The sequence below is a fragment of the Solanum pennellii genome, chromosome 12 (genome assembly GCF_001406875.1).
Source record: "Solanum pennellii chromosome 12, SPENNV200".
NCBI classification, from domain to species: Eukaryota; Viridiplantae; Streptophyta; class Magnoliopsida; order Solanales; family Solanaceae; genus Solanum; species Solanum pennellii.
In genome coordinates, this window is record NC_028648.1 from 6100870 (window position 1) to 6119999 (window position 19130).

Consider the following 19130-nt stretch of genomic DNA (forward strand, 5'->3'; position numbering starts at 1 on the left):
TTTGACATCAAAATAGATACCAATGTAATCTTTAGTAATGTGATACACCATAACTAGAAAGAAGTTAAAAATTGGAAATAGTAGTTTTTGGAAAGAATATAAAAATCTGAAAAGTTAGTTAAGTATGTTAAGTTGGGTTTTCGTCAACTTCAAACGACTATAACGTCCTAACTCCGAATGAGTTAGATGTGTTTTCAGATATTTTAGGAAAGATCTTGAAAAAATCTTTTCAACGCCGTCAAGTTTGCACGATTTCAAGTTCGTATGAATGAGATATACCCATTTGAAGTTGAAATATTCAAATAAGAAAGTCCAGATTTTAAAAGGGCATTATGGTATTTCCCATACCCCGACTTAATTTCATTTATGATAATCAATTGGGTTCTAAACTGATAGAGTTCAGTTTACGCTTTTACAATATTGATTTAGGATTTTAGAGTAGAGAAAAGAATATGAGAAAGGAGGAGAAGGAGCAAGAATTGTCATGTTCTTCAAGAATCGCTTGTGGATTTCATCAAGGGGTGATCCCTACGAGGTATGTGAGTTCACACAGCGTTGGGTTAGTTCAACCATGCGTCAAACATATTTATTTCGGTATGATTTTCGTCCTAAAAGATTGAAACTTTGATGTTCTTGAGTTGTGTTCTTGAATTGCTTTCGTTCTTGAATTTAGGATGAGATTGAGGAGTTCTTTAGAGTTTAAGGTCGATTTTTAGAATCGTTTTGAGTTAGATTCTTATGTACATGTGCTGGACATTTGAATCTAAAGAGGAACTGAGAAAAAGAATCGAATGTAGGCGATTTGGGATTTGAAAACGAAGAAGAAACAAATCGGATAAATCTAGGTACCAGGTCCGCATCTCAGACCTGTTCCTCAGGATTACGGACCGTTCTGCCTCAAAAATGGTATGCGAGTAGATAATTAAATGTATGACCGTTCTGCCTAAAAAATGGTTTGCGACTAGATAATTAAATGTATCTCCATGTCGCGTACATGCTTCCAAGCAATGATTTCTTGATCTTTTCTCATGTTAAATTATCTAAAAACAATCCTGAACATAATAAGATTTTTCCTATCACAAATCACAATTCTTGAACTCGTAATTCAATTTAAGGATAAGTTAAGAGTCAAATCACCATAATCCGCTTAGTGCTCAAAGATTTAACACCAAGCGGTAACTTCTTTTCGTTCCAATTACTTTCTAATCAAGTGCTGGTTTTTTTTGTTTTTTTTTATTTAGGCATTTAGTGTTAAATCTTTGAGCAACAACTATTATAGAGCAATCCTAAGCATGAGAGATACTGTAGATTTCACATTGTAATTATTCCTAGAATTTAACTCAACCTTGTCTTTCAGTAATACTCACATGCATATATTTGAATTTTGAAAAGGTTATTATCTAACTAGAATATAAGAAATAAAATTACATTCATGATCCTACCAAATAAGAATATTGAAATTAAGGAAAAGGATCTGATATACCCCTCAACTTTGTCATTTAGAGCTGATATACCCCTTGTTATGAAAGTGGTTCATATATACCCCTACTTGTAAACAAATGGCTCACGTATACCCTTTTCCTCTAACGGAAATGAAAAAAAAAAATTAATCTAAATTTTTATATTTTTTTCTAAAAAATATAATCCCATATGAGTAAATTTAATCCTCGTCAAACATATTTTTTTTAACTTTTTTTTGTTTCAATGACTAATTTATAATTATTATTTTGATAATCAAATTTATTTATGTTTCACTAATACTCTTGTAAAACTTATTGTAGATGACCAATTTTTTTTTTCGAATACGAAATTAAATTACAATACACAAAAAAAAAATAGTTTAATTTTTTTACTTTAAACTAAGGAATGAAAGAAAAAAAACAAAATAAGAATAATAAACTCAAATAATTATAATAAAAGAAGTCAAAAAATAATTTATGTATGAAAATAATTAAAATATACCTTGAACTTTGATAGAAAAACCATATATACCCCTAAATAATTTTTAAAAAAAAATTAGAAGTAATAAATATAAATATAAAACTAATTTTTTTACTTCCGTTAAATGAAGGGTATATGTGAGCCATTTTGTAACGGCAGGGGTATATGTGAGCCGTTTGTATAACGGCATATATGAGCCACTTTTATAACGAGGGGTATATCAGCTCCAAATGACAAAGTTGAGGGTATATCAGACCCTTTTCCCTTGAAAATTCATGACAATTAGTGACGGACATAAAAAAATTTTCAAGTATGGTCAAATAAATGTTAAACCTCACCATGGTAGTTGACCGTAGAACTAGAAATTACTATACTTTTCCATTAATACCCCTAAAAAATGTTGTATTAGAGGTGTCATTATTTCTAAAAATAAATACAATTCCATATATATATCACGAATTTCATCAAAAACTTGCCCGTCAAATACATTTTCAACAAACTTTTCATCGAAAGTCCAAGTATCAATGGGTGAATTCGTTGAAAAATGACGTTTTTAAATAGTAAATTAGATAAATTAAACAACATTGTTTTGTACGTAGGGAAATAGTTATAATTAATAATAAGGGTAAATTAGGAACTAAGTATAAAATTATAAATTAATTTCATAAAACAGACAAATATTGTTGGACATTCTAAAATAATATAGTGGATGACTATTGTTAGACAGAAGGGAGCACTATATAAGTCGCATGCTTACACATACCAAAATTTATCTTTCTAAATATCATACTTCAAATTATTATGTTTACTCTTATAATTAGTTAATTTCATAAACTGGACAAATAGTGTTAGACATCTTAAAATAATATAGCGGACAACTATTATTAGACGGGGGAGCACTATACAAGTAAGCATGCATGCTTACACAATACCAAAATTTAACTTTCTAAATATCAAACTTCAAATTATTATGTTTACTCTTATAATAAGTTAATAACAAAACAATGTATTGATTTTGAAAGACCATAAAACTACACAAGCAATTAACCAAAACAATAAAGAAAGAAAAATAAACTAACCTAACTGTTAGATTTCCATAGTTGAAGACTTCCTAAGTTCTTAACCAGAGGAAGAAACAGAATGTAGAAGGAAGAAGAAAAAAACTCAACTATTATTATCTCATCTGAGCAATACAAGTTACATGATATGAGATATATATACAAGTTTTTCAGTATACATTCTAGAAGATTCTCTAACAATAGGTGTAACTACATAACTAACTTTGTTAACTACTTTCTAACAAACTTAGTTAAGCCTAACTCAACCACAATTATATCAGCTTGCACCTTTAGTTCAACACTCCCCCTCAAGCTGATGGCTTGAATATATCTTTTAGGCCTATCTTCCTTAGCAAATATTCATGTTGAGCTCTTCCTAGTCCTTTAGTAAGTATATCTGCCAATTGTTCTTCAGTAGACACATGATCAGTTTCAATCATCCCTTTGCTAACCCTTTCTCTTATAAAATGACAATCAATGTCAATAAGTTTGGTTCTCTCATGAAATATGGGATTTGCAGCTATTTGAATAGCTGCCTTACTATCACATCTTAAGGTTATAGGTTGTTGAACTTGAACTCCAAGTTCACTGAACAATCCTACCAACCAAGTAAGTTCTGCAGTGCAAGCTGCCATACTTCTGAATTCTGCCTCAGCAGAACTTCTAGACACAGTTTCTTGCTTCTTAGATTTCCAGGAAATCACTGCTCCACCATACTTAACTAAATACCCTATGACAGACCTTCTTGTTTCCATGCATGCTCCCCAGTCTGAATCACAATAGGCCATAAGTTGATTTGTAGTACCAGCAGGCATCAACAATCCCATTCCTGGTGTCCCCTTGATGTATCTCACTACTCTTAGAGCAGCTTCCATGTGAGATCTTTTTGGACAATGCATATATTGGCTTAAGACCTGTACTACAAATGCAATATCAGGTCTTGTCATAGTCAAATACAGAAGTTTTCCCACTAGTCTTTGATATGATGCATGATTTTCCAATATTCCATCACTCATTTCAGCTTTGCTTGATACATGTTTATCATATTCTGTAGAAGTTAACTTTTGATTTATCTCAAATGGTGTACTTGCTGGTTTTGCTCCACTCATTCCAGTTTCAGCAACCAATTCTAATGCATATTTTCTCTGACACATTACAATTCCTTCATTTGATCTGGCTACTTCAATTCCCAAAAAGAATTTAAGTTCTCCAAGATCTTTCATCTTGAAACTGTGCTGTAAATCTCTCTTGCTTTGTTTATCAATGTCTGACTATTTCCAGTTACTATCAAATCATCCACATATACCAGAATTATCACCAACTCTTTTCCTGTCCTTTTAATGAACAAGGAATAATCATAATGACTTTGTCTAAATCCCATTTGAATAAGAGCATCAGTCAATTTTTTGTTCCACTGCCTTGGAGCTTGTTTCAGCCCATATAAAGACTTATGAAGTTTGCAGACCTTGTGAGACTCCCCCTGTCTAGCAAACCCTTCAGGAATAGTCATATATACTTCCTCTAGTAAATCACCATTTAGAAAGGCATTATGTACATCCATTTGATAGATATACCACATATTGGAGGCTGCAAGAGCAATCAGAGATCTGACAGTCACCATTTTTGCAACTGGAGAAAAAGTCTCAAAGTAATCCATCCCAGCTTGTTGACTATAGCCCTTGGCAACTAGCCTGGCTTTATATCTTTCCACCTCTCCAGAAGCTTTGTACTTAACTTTATATATCCATCTACAACCAATAGGTGTTTTACCACTTGGAAGATCAACAATAGACCATGTCTGATTGGATTCTAAAGCCGCAATTTCCAATTTCATAGCATGAACCCAGTCTGGATCCTTGGAAGCCTGTTGAAAAGAACCAGGTTCTGTAATAGAAGAGTAAACTGACAAAGCATGATGATAGGACTTGGATATATTAGAATATGTGACAAAGGAGGAAATAGGATAAGCACATTGATTGGCAGAAGAAGGAACAACAAAGTCAGTCATCCATGTAGGAGGATGTCTTATCCTGATAGATTTTCTAAGATTAACAGGAGAGGATAAAGAAGTTTGAGGAAGTGAAGTGAGCTGAACAGACTCAGTGACATTGAGATTAGACTGTGAGATAGGTTCAGTAATACGAGGATTTATAGATTGGTTGGATTCAGTAGTAATGAGAGTAGGGGACTGAATAAAAGTATTTGACTCAAAGTTAGACAAATCAAGTACAGGAAAAAGAGGAGAACCATAAGATTTTGCATGAATGAAAGGAAACACTGACTCCTGAAACACTACATTTCTGCTAACATAAAACATATTGGAATGAAGATCATAGATTTTATAACCTTTTTGAGTAGATGAATAGCCCATGAATACCCCTGGAACAGCTTTTACCTTGAATTTATCAGATGATGGTGTAGATGAGGCATAAGTGAGACATCCAAAAACTCTAAGGTGAGATAAAGAAGGAGGATGACTATGTAAAATTTCAAAAGGTGTTTTGAATTTTAGTAGCTTGGAAGGAAGTCTATTGATAAGATATACAGCAGTCATAACACATTCACCCCAAAATTTCAAAGGTAAAGCAGCTTGGAATCTAAGAGACCTTGCTACACCAAGAATTGTTCTATGTTTTCTTTCTACAACTCCATTTTGTTGAGGAGTGTAGACACAAGAACTTTGATGTAGTATGCCAAAATCAGACACCAATGACTGAAATTCAGAACTAAAGAATTCACAGCCATTATCAGTCCTTAATACTTTCACAGCAGTTGAAAACAAATTCTTTATTCTATTCAGAAAGTTTCTCAGTACAACAATGACTTCAGACTTGAATTGGATTAGAAACAACCAGGTAAACCTGCTGTGATCATCTACCAAAGTAACAAAATACCTTTTTCTATTGTAAGTAGGAATTCGATAAGGACCCCAGATATCACAATGCAACAACTCAAAAACAGACTTAGAATAGGTACTACTGACAGGAAAAGGAAGTTTAGTATGTTTAGCCAAAGGGCATACAGTACACAAATGATGAGAATGATGTAGATGTTGAAGTTGTTTATGAGCTCTGATGATACTCATAGGAGCATGACCTAGCCTTCTGTGCCAGAGAATGCTAGATTCAGAAGGTTTATCTTGAGTGATAACAGATCTAGTTGTAAAACCACATATAGCAAACTTCTCAGAATTGCTCTTTAAGATGTACAAACCCTGTTCTTCTCTACCAATCCCCTTCACCATGCCATTGGAGAGATCCTGAAATATACAGAAATCAGGGAAAAATGCTACAGAACATTTTAATTCCCTTGTTAACCTTGAGACTGACAACAGATTAAACTTAAACTCTGGTAAAACTAGCACATTTGAGATAGAATTGTCATTGAATATTTTTGAACTTCCTGTATAGGCTACTGATACTGTCTGTCCAGTAGGAAGATGAACTTTATTATCTGCATGCTGAAAAATTTTATGACATGTATGTAATATCTCAGAATTAGATGTCATATGATTTGAAGCTCCTGTATCTATTATCCACTTAACAGATACATTATAGACTAAAGTAGATCTTTGAGTACCTGCATTTGCAGTTTGAATGGTAGGGGATGAATCATCATTTGTTTTGTTCAACAAGTGAAGAATTTGTTGATACTGTTCTGGAGTGTAAATGAAGGAAGAATAGGTGATTGTGCTGCAGTTCTTACTATTTCCTGACTTGTTCTATCATATGAACTTGAGTTCTCTGCCTCAGCAGAACAAGAAGAAAAATAATTGCCTGCTTGATTAGCAAATTGAGATGATCCTTGTCATCTGTTCTTAGGCCAGTCAGATGGATATCCTATGAGTTTGTAACACTGTTCCTTAGTGTGTCCATTATAATTGCAAAACTCACAAACTACTGATTCTCTCTTTTGTGGTCTGCTTCCACCTGCTGATGATACTCTACCATTATGATTACCTCCTGAATTAGAACCTCCTCCATGAAATGATCTGGTAGAATTGAAACCTCTTCCATTGTTATGAGACTGACTTCCTTTTTTACTGAAGAATGCAGCTCCTTCCAACACCTCAGAAATCTTACTGACTGAAGTTGACATTGCAATTGATCTTTGGCTTTCATGATTTATCACTAATGAGTAGGCCTTGTTCAGTGTTGGAAGAGGTGTTAACATTAGGATTTGACTTCTACATTGAGCGTATGTCTCATTAAGACCCATGAGAAATTGTAAAAGTCTTTGATATCCATAATGTTGAGCATAACTGCGAGATTCAGTGCAATTGCATCCAGGACATGGCATGAGTGCATCAAACTCATCCCACAAATTTCTCATCTGAGAAAAATAGACAGAAACAGATTGACTACCTTGTGTAAGTGTAGCAATTTCTCTATGAAGATAGAACACTCTAGAACCATTCACTGTATCAAATCTCTCCTGCAAATCTAGCCAGACCTTATGAGCATTCGAAGCATATATAATGCTGCTCAGTAATTCAGACTTCACAGAATTCATTATCCAAGATAAAATCACTGCATTCACCTTCTCCCACTGATCATACATTGATTCTTCAAATTTATCTTTAGTGTGTCTGCCATCTACAAAGCCTAATTTGCTTTTTCCCAACAATCCTAAACGCATAGATCTGCTCCAAAGTGCATAATTCTCAGATCCAGTAAGTTGCATATACAGAGGATGTGTGTGATCAATCACAGATCTACCTGAAACTGCTAGAACTGCTGAAACTGCCCCTTCCACTTCCATGATCTTCTTATGAATCTGAATATAACACTAATCTGAACTCTATGATCGGAGCTCTGATACCATGTTAGATTTCTATAGTTGAAGACTTCCTAAGTTCTTAACCAGAGGAAGAAACAGAATGTAGAAGGAAGAAGAAAAAAGCTCAACTATTATTATCTCATCTGAGCAATACAAGTTACATGATATGAGATATATATACAAGTTTTTCAGTATACATTCTAGAAGATTCTCTAACAATAGGTGTAACTACATAACTAACTTTGTTAACTACTTTCTAACAAACTTAGTTAAGCCTAACTCAACCACAATTATATCAGCTTGCACCTTTAGTTCAACACTAACCTAACCTTCATGCATACCAAAGAAGAAGAAAAGACATAACTTCATAAATTAGAGAAGTATTATTCTTTACAAACAATCTAAATTATTATAACAATCTAAAACAATTTTAATATAATTCTCAAATATTATATTTAAAATTTAAAGTAAGCTAAAGCGAAATGGATGAGCTATAAAACCATAATAAAGATAGAAACTTTAAAATCTATCCAACTGCAACATAGTTGCTTGCTTACACAATATAAAGATTAAAACTTAGAGCTTATACAAATCTGCAAGGAGAATAAATCAGAAAATTCAGTACTTATTTTTGGCTAGCATCCCTGTTGTTACACACTAGTAAATTAAAAAGATGTCGAATACAGTCTGAGAAAAAAAACAAATACCTGATAAAAGAACTACAAGAACAAACAACAGCAGCTTTTCCAGTCACTAAACTGGACAAATAAGTTTTAAAAAAAACTCTACCTCTTGACAGAGTCCAATGATACTCCGCTTTGTTGTGGATGAACAACACACATCAACTGTAGTGGACGTTGTCAAGTATAATCGGATATACATCTTGATTAAATGCCGATACAGGAGCGTAAATTGCTTTCGAAAAATTGAAACCTCAAACCAGAACACAAAATCCCTTTAAAAACTGATCTCTCAATATGTATACTTATTTCAGACAGGCCCCTCGTTAGCTCTATAAGATCAGCTATGGCTGAAATGCATATTAAGTGGAATGTTTATTAACATTCACAGCCCACTTAATTTTCTTAAAGCACTTCTAAGAATCTTCAGAGCTCCTATGTCGCGATTCCTGGAAAATTCATGAACAGAAGATCGAGCAATCTCAGTATATGGACAACTTTCCACAGAGTAATATATAACATTGATTCAAGAAACCAGGTAAAACTCGGAGAAAGATAATAAAAAGAAGGCAACATTCTGCATTTACTCAATAGCAAGTTTGACGAAAGCAAAATCATATCATTTATACATGACAATTTTTTAGTGGAGGTCATCGTATACTAGAACACCTGCATCTAATTAACCAGGTTTGTCTACGCCACACATTTGAATAAGGGCATCCTCTGGTACTAAACTGTTACAGGAGCCAAAAACTTAAATCTTCAGAGTTCTTTCTCCTGGGTCCAAAAGACATGATCGTTATTCTCTTAAAGCAAACACAAAGTAATGTTCCAAAACATTTTCAGACAGGAAATAAAAAATTTGAACAATTTTTCCGGGGAAGCAGGGAGTGAGGAGGAGAAGCCCCACACATTCAGGCTCTCTTTAGGCACTCTAGTTAAGCGGAGTCACAAGTATTTATTTGCCCTTCCCTTTTTAGCATGCAATTGATTTCAATTACAAAAGAAACAATATTTAGCTAAGAAAAGTCACGATCATAATGCCATAAGGCTTAAGCAGCTATGGCAGTGGATGGACAAAGGGAGGGAGAACCTAATTCATCTCCCATCTAACCACCATTCCTGTTACCCCAGTACTATCTCATGCTAAATCAAGGAATTTTTCTCATTGTTGCATACATAATGATGTATATGGAACTTGGCTACGTTAACTCAAAAACAAAGTTGTGCCGCAAAGTCATGATTACTAATGTAATTTGAAAATTTTAACATTGAACACCGGATGACATTAAAACAATGGGATAGCTCTTTTGGAAGTTGTCAAACCTTAAGGTACATGATTAGCTCATGCATTAACTATCAGAAGTAAAAATATTTTACCCATTCCCCATTCAAAACCCCTACTACCACACCCGTAAGGCCGACTTACACAGATCCTCAGTTCCTTCACCCTCATTCTCGTAACAGCAAGAATTTACTATCTTATGAAAGCTCAAGAAAACCATTTCAGGTTTGCTGAAATGATTTGACTAATGTTTATGTAACTCGAAGAAACTTTTTAGTAAAAGTTACGGCTACAAGCTTCACCATTATAATCTTAAAATTTAAGAACATCCAAGAACTTAACTGGTAAAGCCTATTTGTTTTTGTCTTTAGTTAAGAGAGAGAAGAAAGCTTCACTTTTAGGCACATATTGCAGACTTCGGTAAAGAAAAATCAAATCCAAGATTTCCCAAGGACTTAAGGAAAAGCTGCATGCCCACAGTTCTACAAATATTTCAACTACAATTGCTTGAACATGTGTCCTATTTTGCCTAGGAGAAAAAGGCCAGTGACGGTATCCTCAAGTTTTTTTTCTGATAAGGTTTTCAAGTTTCATATGAGGCATAATAAGGGTGTTTTCAACCACTTCTATTATTTCTGAAAAGAAGTTACAATAATTTATAGAATGTCAACTCAAATTTAAACTTAGAACAAATACTAACTAGAATGAGATCAAATCTTCAAGCGCCATTGTGCTAATATCTTTTAATAAATCTTTCAAGATAAGAGTCTACTAATCACAAAAGTAAGGTATCCTCTTGCAAATTAAAAACCAAGTTCCTATAAAAGGAAGCATACTAAATCCAAAAAGGGAAAAGCCGGTTATTATCTACTTCACCAATATTGGTAATATGACAGATATGTGTCAAGAATCAAGAAAAATTCTTCAAAAGGAAAAGTAGAATACCAAGAAGCGCACAATATGAAGCCTAGTTTTGAAGTGACAGAAGAAAAATATCAAAATTATACAGCGTATGCAATCGGAAGAGTATTCATACCTCTATTCGATTGTCTATTTGCAATACTATAATTTCCAATATAATTTTCAGAGTCTTTCGCTGAATCATCTGCTGGATTTTCAAGTCCATATCCAAATGTATTAGAGCCCTCCATATCAGAAGACACAGTTTGCCATGTTGAATCACCATACATGGAGCCACTGCAATATACATCTCCATAAGACCCCTCATAAGCACCACCTGATGCAGCAAATGAAGTTGGGACACCACCTGCTGCATTGCTTCTTGCAAGTCCTCCAGATCCCAGCCCATAACTGCTTCCCCCACTCCTGAACCCAACATTCCGACCACCATATCCAGAAGCACTACCAACTGGAGCAGAAACAGCCGATGAGCCCCAATTGACACCATTATTCCCAAAGACCCCATAACCACCAGTTCCGGATCCCAAAAATGAACCGGAGCTACCAGGACCTGGAGAACTGTTAAGACCACCATTTCCCCATACATTCCTGGTTGGTGAGCTAAGCAAAGAATCACCTCTATTGCTGCCTGTGTTATATCCAATGGGTGTAGTGTATCTGCTTGAGTTGCCAGTGAAATACGGGTTCAGAGCCCGCCCATAACCAAGATTGTTGCTAAAATTGGAAGCTCCTGCAAAGGTAGGGCTCAAAGCTGGGTCCAAATTGACACCCATTCCATAAGCAGGAGAAGAAAACTGAGAGAAACTTGTACGTCCGCTGGCAACTGGACTAAATCTACCATCCATCCTGACCCCATATCCTCCAATCGAACCTAAACTATACCCTTGAGCATAGTTGTTGAGAAAGTTATTTACTCTACCAAGTCCATAGTTGAATCCATTGAAAGGGCTCCTGTTAGGCCCCGGAGACAGCTCTTTAGGAACAGCGCGCTTCACCTCGATCATTTTACCATTTAGATCATGATACGTCTTATACAATGCCCTATCCACTGCATCCTCTGAATCATAAGTTATAAATCCAAAGCCTCTTGGCCTCTGAGTGTTGTGGTCATACATCACTACAACATCTGTAATTGTACCAAACTGATCAAAGTATGTCTTGAAGTCACTCTCAGTAACCGTAGATGCTAAACCTCCTACAAATATCTTTTTTGTGCGTCCAGGACCTGGAGATCCGTGAATGCTGCTATTGTTTCTATTTATTATTTGTTGGTCATCCCTCGGAACAGCCTTCTTTGCCTCAACCTGAAAATTGGATGCCAATGAAGAACTTGGACATACAAAAATGATCATTCATCTATCCTAATCAGCACTATCCAGCATGGATTAACCTTCCACTGAAACTTTTCGAAAACATTTCAGTCATTTTCCCATCAGTTATCTGTAGTAAATTATGAACAGAAAACTTGCTAAACATACCAACTAGTTGAGTTTCATTATGATACATTATAAACCTTTAGCATTAGAAAAATTCCGAATTATTGAATATTAGTGAAATCGATAGTGAGAATTCATATAACCGACCAAACTAAACACGTAATTGTTGCTGCCATATTCTAATCAAACACGAAATGTGAAAAAAACTGACCGTCCTTCCATCAATGATATGCTTCTCATTAACAACTCTTTCAGCAACAGCAGGATTAGCAAACACAACAAAACCAAAACCACGAGCACGACCAGTATTGCGATCTCTCATGATCACAGCTTCAATCACTTCTCCATACGAAGTGAAATATTCTTTAAGACGTTCTTCATCTGTGTCCCAAGATATCCCACCAATAAATAGCTTACCGAGATCTGTCTCCATCATTTCTGCAATCCAGATCACAACAAATACAAAAATCACTATAATTAACAAAAACCCATCATCAACAGATCCAGATTTAGATAATAAAACTAATCAACAAACCTTTTTATGAAGAAAATCAGGCAGACCCCAGTTTTCAAAATACTGATTAAACAGCAAAATGGAAGTTTTTGATTCAATCTAACAACATCAGATCTTTATATCATCAACCAAAACTATCTGAAAATTCACAATTCAGATCAGAAACTCATAAAAACTACAAAAAAGAAGCGTATGAATGAAGCATAAAAAAGATGAAATGAAAATGCAACATTTGCGAAAAAGAGAAATTGGTACAAACCAGAGATCTATAAGAAAATGAAAACAGAGGATGTGGTTATCATCCTCATTTCTTTTCATTGATCTTTGGTTATTCCAAAGCCATTTTTTTTCTGTATTTTTTTTTACTATATAGTTTTTATAATATGGAAATGACAATGCCGAACAAATAATTTGGGTTAGAAAAAATTATACTATATATACACTAAAGAGGGATTGTGCGTAGCAAAGAATATTTGAAGTGCACAACATGGTACACGACCACTACTCTACCCTTTTGGTTAAACCAAAGGCCTACAATACAATGTACTACCATATCTATTTCAATTTTCATTTATTTTTTTTAAGTATTCTAGTTACGTTTTAATTTTTTTGTCTGGTTTAATTTGATACGATATTTAAAACAAAGTAAGTTCATGAATTGAATTTGTATTGTCATTCTTATTCTTTATATATGGATTTGTTATACTTGAGTCGAAGGTCTTTTGAAAACTTTTTTCTACTTTCACGAGATTGTGGTTTAGTCTGCTACCTTATTTGTGGGATTTCACTAGATATGTTGATGTTGTCTTGAATTAAATGGATGTTTGGTCATGTTTCATTGTGAGATTTGATAAAAGTAAATTTTTGTTTTCAAAGTGAAAATTAGAGTTCTTTTTTTTTTTACTTTTTGCGAGTAATTAAAGTGGAATAAAAAAGTAAAAAATACTTTTATATTGTTTTTCAAATTCTTGAAAATTCGGAAGTTTTCACTTTAAGTTGAATTCGGAATTTTTATAGTTAAACGTGTTTTCGAAGTACAACTCTTAAAAAAATGTAAAGAAGATTCATGATCAAATGTCTCTTAAGCATATGTCGAACGTATTAAATTGTTTTTTAACTGTCATCTTAAATAAATAGTGAGAAGTTAAAAGAGAGCTTTTTTTAAAGGAAAACTATATATATATCTCACTATCATATATATTATTGTTACTTATACTTTCAAAATATTATATGTTTTATCACTATTTAAGAGTTTTTTTAATCATATATTGAGGAAACATGTATTTTGACTATCAGAAATAGGGAGAGAGGTGGTCGAGATTGGGAGGGAGGCGGGTGAGATTTGTTATATATCTCAAATACATGCGAATCATATTATATACACACTATATACATGTATATGATACACATTTATTTTGAATATCAGATACATTGAAAAGTGTCGAGCGAGATGAGAGGGAAGCGAAAGGTGAGCAGTACTGTAATGTATTTCGTATGTATGCAAAGCCACTTGAAAACAATATATCTACAACAAATTACACTTAATTTTCACATCATGTATCTTAAAATACATGTATATGGACGCACTAAAATCTGAGAAGATATATAATATCACAAATTAAAATGTACTTAAACAATTATCTCATAAACTAATCGAATTATATAAATTTGCCTTTTTAAAATAGATAAAAACAAAGAAATTAAAACGAATGAAGTATGACAATAATGAAATGATAGTTAAAATTACTACTATAATGCAAATAAACTTGTCATTAAGAAAGAGGAAGTGTACAAGTAACACGTATTTTTGCTAACTAAAATCCGAAATTCTCTCAACTTTTGTCTCTACGTACGACATTAGCTGCCTCAAATAATATTTACTTGATTAGTATGTGGCTATGTGCTTCTTTATGGTATTGAATTATCGGGTTATAAATAATTACCTAAAAATATTACAATCATTCAAATTTCAAATCAAAAGCAAGTAAAAATAAATGAAAAATGTATAGATATGGTGACACCAATACAAGAACATTTAAAATTTTAATACAAGATCTTAAAATCTATAAATATCTAGAATGAAAATATAGTATCATAAATAACAAGATTCGAAATTAGTTGTGCAGATCAGATAACAGCTCACCTTGAACTTTACTCCCACACTTTAGTACTATGATGACTCAATCATCACTAGCCCCTAGTACTAAAGGTGCACGCAAGCAGTGTAGAAAAAGCTGAAGAATAAAAGAAACTACATGTACTCAGTAGCATTGTCGATCGATTCAGATATGAAATAATGGAGAGAGTTGATTCTATATTACTCTTTCTCAACACTGATCATAAAATATTAACTAGAAGTAGAGGTATACATTCGGCTTTTCGATTTGATGTTATATTATTTGACTTGGAATTCTCAGTTTTTGATTTTGAATAGTATAATACGATTCGAAAATGAGTGTATAAATACCTTTTATAATTTCGATTTCAATTAAAAAGACGAAGTCAATTCTTTTTTTAATAATAGTGTATGGGTTTGTATATTATTGTATATGAGTGTATAAATACCTCTTATATATTGTATGAAATATTGAGAATATAATATTATATATCAAGTTAGTAAATATTTTTATAAAAAATATAAGTATAAAAATTATGTACATTATTGTATCCGAATGTATATTGGTGTATACCATTGAGTTTTAGGCTAAATATTTGTAAAGTTAAGTTGGACAATATTTTTTCAATATAAGTTAGATAATTTTACTTTTTTGAGTTTTCTTCTAAAATATTTGGTAGAAATAAAATATTAATTAGGATATTTTAAATATATGTAAAAGAGAGATATTTGGTATTCCATTTATGGTGTTTTTATCAAGGATAAAAAAGAATTTCCTATTTGAAGATAAATTAATAATTTGTTATAGCATTAAAATCGAGACACTAATGATCTCTTACGATTCTTTAAAAATTGAGGTGTATGCACAAAATAATTTATTTTTAATATAAAAAAGTATTATTTCCTATATATTTAAATCTTAAAGAATTGTTTTGCTATACAATTTTCCTTTTATTGAGGTCTGATAACTTTCACATGTAGCAAACACAAAATTTATATTTGTATGCTATAGTAAAGTTTGTGTAATTGCGCTCCATAGCAAACACATATATATAATTCGCTATACATATACAATTGAATCGAATTGTATAAACGAAAAAGAGAGAAATTATATACAATTTGAATTTGTATAAAACGAAAAAGATAGAAATTATATACAATTTGAATTTGTATAAAACGAAAAAGAGAGAAAGACAAAAGAGACTTGGGCAGAGAAATATTTGTATTGTATAATTATAAGTGTATAGGATGGAGATATGTATTTGCATATGTATATACATTTTTTTCTCGCTTTATACAAATAGAAACACAAGCTATACAATAGCGAGCGACAGGAAGCGAGCAAGAGAGAGAGTGACGAGCGAAAATATGAAGAAGAGACGGATTGACAAACAATTTATTCTGGAACACAAATAAATCAAACGATAGCTACTGTATTTTTTTTACATTATTAGTTTGTCATTCTATACCATTATCCCGTTAATCTAGTACAATTTAGCTCATGGTCCAATAAGGTTTGGTTATGCTATACTGGATCAATATATTTTGACAACTTTATTTGAAAGATGGGTACTAAAATTAGGAAAGATTGTATATAATAATAACAAATATTTAAATCAAAATAAATATTATAGCTATGCTTTCATTTATTTTTAGTTCGCAGCAAATGTTACTTGATTTTTGCCATTTGATTATGGCCCGCTAATTTTAAAAAACGGAAGACTTATTTTTATACAAACATATTCCCTATCTTTTCTCTCCTAATTTCTGTCGATTTCTCCTCAAATCAGTTTTTTTTAAAAAAAAAAATTGGTTGGCCCCCATATATTTAGGAAACGGAAGATTTCTTATTTTTATACAAATCTTTTCTATTTTTTCTCTTCCAGTTTCTTTTAATTTCTCTTAAAATCTCTCTTCAAATCAATTTTTTTTAAAAATAAATTATGTATGATTTCCACTAAGATAGATTTTTAATTATATACATATTACACAAGTACAAAATCATATATATAGATTTCACTTATACATATACATATATGCATATATAATTGACAAAGTCTAATACAAAGAACATATACATATACTATTAATAGCTAATACAAAATTTTATTTAAATTTCATATGTATAAACCGTGGAATATACAATAATATATTTCTATGTACATATACATATACAAATTTATATTTAAATATATATAATAACCGATACATATACAACTGAAAATCACCACCAAAAAAACATATACTTATACAATTTACAGGCAAGTAAGTTTCTTATTTGTATACAAATTTTAATTATATACTTATACAATTGGAATGAATACCAAAATATACAAATTAATAATCGTCCTATACACTTATAATTATACAATACAAATATTTTCCTGTCCAAGTCTCTTTTGCCTTTCTCTCTTTCTCGTTTTATACAAATTCAAATTATATATAATTTCTCTCTTTCTCATTTTATACAATTCGTTTCAATTGTATATGTATAGCGAATTATACATATATATATTTGCTATGGAGCGCAATCACAAATTTTACTATAGCATACAAATATGAATTTTGTATTTGCTGTATATGAAAGTTGCCCATAAAATTATATGTTTTAAAAGAACACAATTCAATAAGAACTATACAAAAGGGACAAGCTAAGACGATAACTTTCAGATCTCACAATCTCTTTTAAGGGCTTTTAATTCACTTTTTTATGACAAAGTTTATAAACGAACAAAAGTCATAAACTAACTTCGTACTTTATTACTTTTGTGATTTTAAAATCATACTATAAGTCGAATTTTTCGATCATTATATCAACATCACCATCAAAAAAGTATTACTATCTTCAATTCAATTTTTATACATAAGATATATTTAATTATTTAATATACTAATTTTCTGGATTTTTATTAGTACCTTTTAAATTCAAGTAATGTTTATTTTGAAAAAGCTTTCTTTACAACTATTCTTATTTTTTGATTTAGAATATTTTTCAAGTTTAGATCAATCTAAATATGTCAAACCAAGTAAAATTTTATTTATTAAAAAAAATGTTCTTATCAAATTATACTATAAGTCGAATTTCTCAATCATTATATCAACATTACCGTAAAAGAAGTATTACTATCTTCCACTTAATTTTTATACACGAGATGTATTTAATTACTAAATATACTAATTATGTGGATTTTTATTAGTATTTTCTAAATTCAAGTAATGTTTATTTTGAAAAAGGTTTCTTTACAACTATTCTTTTAAACTTTAAATCAACCTAAATATGTCAAATCAAGTAAAATCTTATTTATTAGAATACAGTGTACTTTCCAAATATAAATCATGTCAAATTGCAAATTCTTTGTTTTTGAGAAAAACTATAGAATGAATCTAATAAATATGTCTCAAAAAAATAAAATATATAATTGACGCAATTTAGAATCAATCTCAACAAAGCTATAGCTTGTCATAGATTACATAGCCAAAACAATTAATTTTTTTTAATCAAAATTTCAGGAGATCTAAAAATACTGTGTGACTAGATTTTTCAAATTTTTTTATATATAATAATTAATTTTTTATTTTAAACAATTTAGTCAATTGTCTATTTAAATTTTCACCATTGTTAATGGAAGTCCAATTCTGTGCTTTATAATTTTTTAGTGAATTTTCCTACATCACCTCAATTATTTTTTTAAAAAACAAACTCAAAATTACTAAAGAAGAATTATTTAACAATTTTTTTACTTCATTTGTTTTTTCCTAATCATTTATACTGAACCCTTGATGATAAGGATGTTAATAGGATAGGTCGGGGCGAATATGAAAAAAATTTAAAGCTATGTAAAGTGGACATATTTAAAGTTATATGGGGCAAAAATAAAATACAGAAACTTTTTACATTGAACTTTGACTTTAATTTTTTTAAAATAAAATTTAAATTTAGGATTGAAATTTTAGTTGTTGAAATATAAATTTGAAACAATTAATCAGCGATTAAGAAATAATTGTTGAAATGTTAACTAGAAATTATTAATTAGTTGTTCATCATATTTATTAACAAGAAATTAGTTATGCAGAGTGAATTTATACCAATCGAAAATGTGAAATAAAGTTAAAGTAATTTATCTCAAAAATTTCATAAAGAGTTCAAAATTTCGAATACTTCACAAATTGATGAATTATTTATATAGAGAGGTCAAATCTAGATCATCTTAATTCGAGAAATACGCCACTAACGGCCCTTGAATAAATCATCTTAGAGAGTAGAATCAAGGAAGGAACAAATTTATATTTACAATCTTGATGAATAAAATATATTTATTTATATATTTTTTTTGTTGAATGCCTTGAATCGGACCCGTTACAAACAGAAAGGACGGGGGTCTCGCTGCCCGGTCAGCGAG

General features: G+C 31.5%; 1 protein-coding gene across 1 annotated transcript; it reads right to left on the minus strand.

The window, feature by feature from the left end:
* Positions 1-8283: 8283 nt before the first annotated feature.
* On the minus strand, positions 8284-13096 carry LOC107007507 (heterogeneous nuclear ribonucleoprotein 1). Its single transcript, XM_015206153.2, has 5 exons — positions 12874-13096; positions 12636-12752; positions 12312-12538; positions 10780-11968; positions 8284-8907 (listed from the first exon to the last, which is right to left on the minus strand). Exons 3-5 carry the CDS (start codon positions 12534-12536, stop codon positions 8894-8896), a joined length of 1428 nt encoding a protein of 475 aa, XP_015061639.1. The 5' UTR covers positions 12537-12538; positions 12636-12752; positions 12874-13096; the 3' UTR covers positions 8284-8893.
* Between the last annotated feature and the right edge of the window lie 6034 nt (positions 13097-19130).